Raw genomic sequence first — 6,000 nt, 5'->3', positions numbered from 1 at the left:
ATATATATATATATATATATATATATTGCGAACCATGATGTCTGTCCGAGCGTTCGACTGTTTCCCGTTTGAAAAGCTGACACGCTAGCAAATCTCAACATTCACTTTTGAAATGACAGGAGAACAGGCATAAATAATGTTAATGCCAAATTTTGTTTCGCAAGCAGGATATTATACAACAACTTGTTAGGAATTAATCACACTGCCATTCACATTTCAAAATGTGACATAACTTAATGAACGAAAATAGAGACTTACTGTATGTTATTGTTAGCATGACTGAAATGCGCAACAATTACTTTTCACGGTTTAAGTAGCTCACAGTTTTGGCTCTGAGTGAAACCAAGAGTGCAACACAATTAACCCTTTTAATGTCCATGAACTAATTAAAATTCATAGATTAACTTAAACTTTTCCCGTCACTGGGGATAGGTACTTTTGTTTGTACCCTATGTGAAAGGGTTTCTGTTCAGTGCCAATGTAATAGACTAAAACAAAATGCCACTACAACCAGCATCGAACAAAAACAGTTTATTAAACTCTAACAACAATAAACTTCCAAAATAAAACTTCCAAACAACTAGAATACAAGTTTTAACACTTATGTATATCTTGTTAACTAAGTACTTTTAGGGCAAGGAAGGGTTTTTATTTAGTGGTTGGACTATAAGGTTACATTTTGTCACAGTAATTGTACGGCTTTTAAGTAAACTTTAACTTGCACTTTAAAAATTGTTTCTAGGTAAATAGGTAGACTTATAATAGTATGTACGAATCAGTATAACAATGCATAATAAATTACATATGTAATGTGCAAGTGCTTGTGCTTACTTATAGCTATGTTGAGTAAAAATGCCAGTGAGAACATATTTTGTGAATCATAAAGAAGTGCTTGCAAATGATTAATACTTTCAATAAGTTATAGAGCACCTATTTTTTAAAATGTTCTTGGGTGTATGCTTTCATACCCCCTTACACTGACATGCTTTGAACACTAATCTGAATTGACTGACCAATTAAAAATTGCTTCCTCAACCCCTGAATTTACATAATTTTTCACAATATTAATAGCTGTACGTCACCGCTAGAGGAAGCTTGTGTCAGTTTCATTATTTTATAATACATAATTACTCGACTTCAACGTGCTTTACCTAGAAGGTAAGTTGGGTTTTAATCAGGGGTGAAATTCTGCCGGTATTCATCTGTACTATTACTGGAACTTATTTGAACTACTGTGTCGTTTTTTATGTTTACACGTAGATTTTTTTTTCTTTTTCAAAAACAAGTTCACTTCATCCAGCTGAGTACCTCTACTTTTTTTCTCTTTTTTTGAGAATTTCACCCCTGGTTTTAACATAACTTGAAACTCGTAGTTTAAGTTTTAACTAAACAATAAAAGGAATAATAAATAAATGGTAAACAATAACAAAATATAAATAGAATTCGGTATCTTCCGGAAATATTCCTTATAAAAGTTACGTATGTTTTACTCTGACATAATGGGTAGTTTTTGTTTTTATACTATTGTCACTGACAAGACAAATCACACCCATTATACAGATAGCGCAATAAAAAATTCTTAATCTATACCAATACGTATTTTTTGAAGGGAGGGCAGCACTAGTTTAAGCTACTACTAAGTGTGTTAGATAGTATTAAAACTTGCAGGAGAAGAAAAAAAAAGAAATAGTGAAGTAAGTATTCTACAAAAGTAAATAGTTGTACTTGTAGTTGCTATTTCCATCGCTTTCTGGAAATAATTTTTAATTTATTTTGAACAGAAACTTTATTTACGGCTATGATATAAATTTATGTACTTATAGTACTTATACTTATATTATTATTAAACGGCTTAGCCTTGTGTGGAGTTGATTGAACAAAAATTAAATATATAATTATCAATTGAATTATCTGCTACATGTATGATTACTATTAGTAATACATAACATAAAATTTAAGGACAACAAGGGACCTGTTCGTTCCACTAGACTATCGAATCCGTTAAACAAAGTTATATAAAAAGACAAAAAAAAAAAGAAGATAATAATGATTAATAATGCAAACTTTCAAAGCCAACCCTAACCACTTAATTTGTAATATTTTTTTAAGCCTTTTTCTAAATCCTTCGGTATTACTATTAGTATTACTGCATCCACTGTATCCGAAAGCAGCCCATTCTTAAGGCCAGTCACCCTGTTAGAAAAATAAAACTGTATTAACAGAAGATGACTCTTGACCTACCAAAATTTCTATTTGTGTCCACTAGACCAACAGTTCTCATCATTAAATATAAAAAAAGATGAAGCATTGGCACTAGCAATTACTAGAACAATCTTTAACACCTCGGTCAGATCCCCTATCATTTGTTTTTCAGGAGAAGACAACTTCAGAGAAACTAATGTAACTTTACATAAGACTAGTCTTTTTTTTTTTTTCATCCCAGGTCATCCTACTCCTCGTAGTTACCTTCCAGACCATTTCCAACAATTCAATGTCCCTCCTGTAATAAGGATCACAAGTTTTACCACGATACTTCAAATGAGGCCTAAACAGTAACCAATACAATAAAATAACATCTTTAGACTTGTAATTTGTATTAAAATATTTATATAGATACAACCTGAAACCTAATTGTCCTACCACTAGCAACAGCACACTGTTTGAATGGCTTAAGATACTGATCAATCCAACAATGAATATCCTTTTTGCTCATAACATTGTTAAGATTATTTCCATCAAAATTAAACTTAGTTATTATAACACGCATGCATTACCTTGCATTTATTATAATTAAAAGCCATTTGCTATTTATTTCCCCAACTTGTCAAATGATCTGGATCATTTTTTAAAGTAAATGCATCATCCTCACAGTGAGAAACATCCAAGATTTTAATATCATCAGCAGATATAAGTAGTTTATTGACAATCCTTTTATATATGTCAATGATGCAAATCAAAGGGAGCAAAGAACTCAACACTGAGCTTTGGCAATGGAGAGTTCATTAGAGATGTTCCCGTACAGTCTCAAACTGAACTCCATTTATAACAACCCTTTGTTTCCTTCCATCCAGTTACTTTTCTATCCAAAGAGTCAACTTGTTCCCAACACTAATTTTTTTTTTTTGAACAAGCCTTTTCTGTAGCACCTTGTAAAATACTTTTTGAAAATCCAGATACACTATATCTACACCTTTACCCTCATCTACATAAGCAGGAACTTTTTTCAAAGAAAAGGTTGATGTTGAGTGTGGAAGGATAATTACATTGGGCTAAACTAAAATTTTTCTTGAGAAAGGAAAGGTAACAGGGAATGTTATTGAAGCTTACAAGATTATGTTGATAGGATAAAGCCCTGTGATTATTTTCTACAAATAATCACATGATGGACAGTAGAAAGATTGAGAATTGTAAAATAAACAAAACACCAATGCCAAACAAGGTTTTTTCCCAGGGCTTTAAAGTATCAGAAATGTGATTCTTTCCTAGATGTATGGTTTACGAAACAGACTTTATTTCTGGCCATTTAACTTATAGAGATGGTGAAAGTAAAGTAGTTCTATAGGGTGTTTGATTTGATCAGAATCAATTGTAGGTCAATTAAGCATCTCCTGTAACTTCTGTTTGTTTATTACTTAATTCAGAATGTTGGAGAAGTCACTTAACTTATATTTTGATCTACATGTATTAGCACACTTATAGGATTTGTAGATCAGCAGAGTTCACAGTCATTAGAGCTGAGAGAGTCATGAGATGTTATACATTCAATTCAATGTTGTGGTACATGTTTTTTGAGTGATTTATCTATGGTAAACTTGTTTTTGTATGCCAAGCTAGAGAAGACTTGTTCATTGAAATATAATTGTATTTACATAATATCACTTTTTTCTTTAACACCTGGGACAAAGTAGAATTCAGTCTTGTTATTTTTTCTATTTAGGAGCATTTATGTGTTTGATTAAGTGTATAACATGTACTTAAATGGTCCGTATTTCTGTTTGGATACTAAATATGTCACATCACCACAAAATCACTGGAAATAATTTTTAATATTTCACTCAGTGTCTTTGCCTGAAGTAGAAAGTAAAATATAAAATCAAGTGTACTTTATTGTAGGTCACTGTTTACCAAACCTGAGTACATCAGCCCTGTTGGATAGTGATTCCCTAAATTGTAATTAAAATACAATTTTCATTTCTCATATGTATGACATTGATACATAACCTCATTTTATGTTATGTATTATGCAAATGCTACTAAAACAATCTCTTTGTTACAGTTCAAAGTGAGATGAAACAATAGTTTCACAGGAAATGTTTTAAATGCTATATGCATTAACTTCTATGCTGATACATTGACAAATATCCAGGAAAGGAAATAAGATAAGAGTATATGGGAAATATATATGTAGGATGACTTTAAAGTACACTGTATTGATTGAAAGCATAAAATGTGTTAAAATAAAAATACAGGAATACAAGTATTCTAAGATTAGCAGGCAGCCTTTGAGTTTAAAAATCTCTTCAAGAGGAAGAAAATGTAAGCTGGTTTAAGTGATGATTATAAACTCTGACGAAACAGTTTTCTGAATCATTGTTTATTGTAAGTGTGGAAAACAATTTAGTTTAGATCTGTAATTTTACTGATATGCCAAACACTGAGTAATAACGTAATCATTGTATTATAGTGTACCTGATATGTATTAATTCTAGGAATTAAATCAGTATTTTTTAATGAAATTGTGATGTATGAGTGTACTTATAGTTTTGCTTCTAATGTATGATTACTTGTTTATCATACCAATTACCTACAGGGATATTCTGAAAATCAAGTATAACCAAAACTTTAGCTTTTTTTGTTCTAAATAAAATTTGAACCAATATTACAAATGACGTTACTAAGAAAGTAAATGATATAAAAACATTGATTCGTTAGATGCTTTCTAGACTTTGATTTTCTATTTTTCTTTATTAATAAAAAGTGCTTTTGATAAAGTTTGCTTACATTTAACACAGGTAAGATGTCAGGGGCAGGTGATGGAGTCCATGTTATTAGTGGAATGGATGGAGAGTCAGATGAAGATTTTGAAGTATCAACCATAATGTCAAAACCAGAACAAAGTTCAAAGGTGATTTAAGTTCGATGTTAAATTCATAAATTAATTTAATCAAGTATTATTTTGATACAGCAATATGTAACTCAGAAAGAAGCTATTCCTGAAATACTTGATGGGGAAAGATTACAACCGTCGTAATTCGTGTGCCGAAGAATATTTTATGTAAATCTCGGTGGAGTTCACAACTGTATTTATAAATAGTACAATCTTTATAGAAACATAACACAAAAAATTTGTTCTCAGTCATTAAATATAGTCCCTAAACAAAGTGTTGAGAAACAAAATATTATCTGATATAGATATTTCTCATTAGAATTAAGAATCATTTAAATATGGTTTAACTGATTCTTTAAAGAAATAAAAGTTCCAAGAAGGAACCTTACTTCCACTTGCATACATAGCTATAATCATTCTGTGCTGCCATCTATTTGCAAAATTTTTTTGCACACCACAAGCCTTTTATTCTAATGTACCCTCTCATTTCACATGGTTTAACTGATTCACACATGCAAATTATCATACGATAACCCTCCACCAATAGATGTGCCTCACACACACTACTCATGTGACTCCCTGTATGATATTCTACCTATCACTTCTTGTTTGAGATATTTTCATTAGTGCTCTCTCAAGTTGAATTTTCATACCATTTATTTCTAGATTACAATCTATAATTTCCATTTTGATATTTTTTAGTGGTATTATTTCACTTTTGAAACCCAGTTATGGAAATTAATTAATTTTGTCTTTGTCTTTCTTTACCAACACAGTTGTGTTTGGTTTACATTATGAATTCTGATACAGTACATTACCTCTTCTCACATAAATAGCTATTTTTGTTTGGTGCTACACTCTATATGCAAAAAAATTAATTTCACTCATGCCAC

General features: G+C 30.8%; 1 protein-coding gene across 1 annotated transcript in view; it reads left to right on the top strand.

Annotated features, from left to right (window-relative positions):
* The first annotated feature begins 4,136 nt into the window (after positions 1-4,136).
* Positions 4,137-6,000, top strand: part of LOC106468061 (biogenesis of lysosome-related organelles complex 1 subunit 3-like) — a 47,990-nt gene continuing 46,126 nt past the window's right edge. The window contains exons 1-2 of the mRNA XM_022396370.1: positions 4,137-4,170; positions 5,013-5,125. Of these exons, the coding sequence (XP_022252078.1) occupies positions 5,018-5,125 (108 nt within the window). The 5' untranslated portion in view covers positions 4,137-4,170; positions 5,013-5,017. The remainder of the gene's footprint in view (positions 4,171-5,012; positions 5,126-6,000) is intronic.

This window comes from Limulus polyphemus, unplaced genomic scaffold (assembly GCF_000517525.1).
Source record: "Limulus polyphemus unplaced genomic scaffold, Limulus_polyphemus-2.1.2 Scaffold2853, whole genome shotgun sequence".
In the NCBI taxonomy this organism is placed as follows: domain Eukaryota; kingdom Metazoa; phylum Arthropoda; class Merostomata; order Xiphosura; family Limulidae; genus Limulus; species Limulus polyphemus.
Note: the sequence above shows the minus strand (reverse complement) of the source record. Positions and strands in the feature narration are given on the sequence as shown.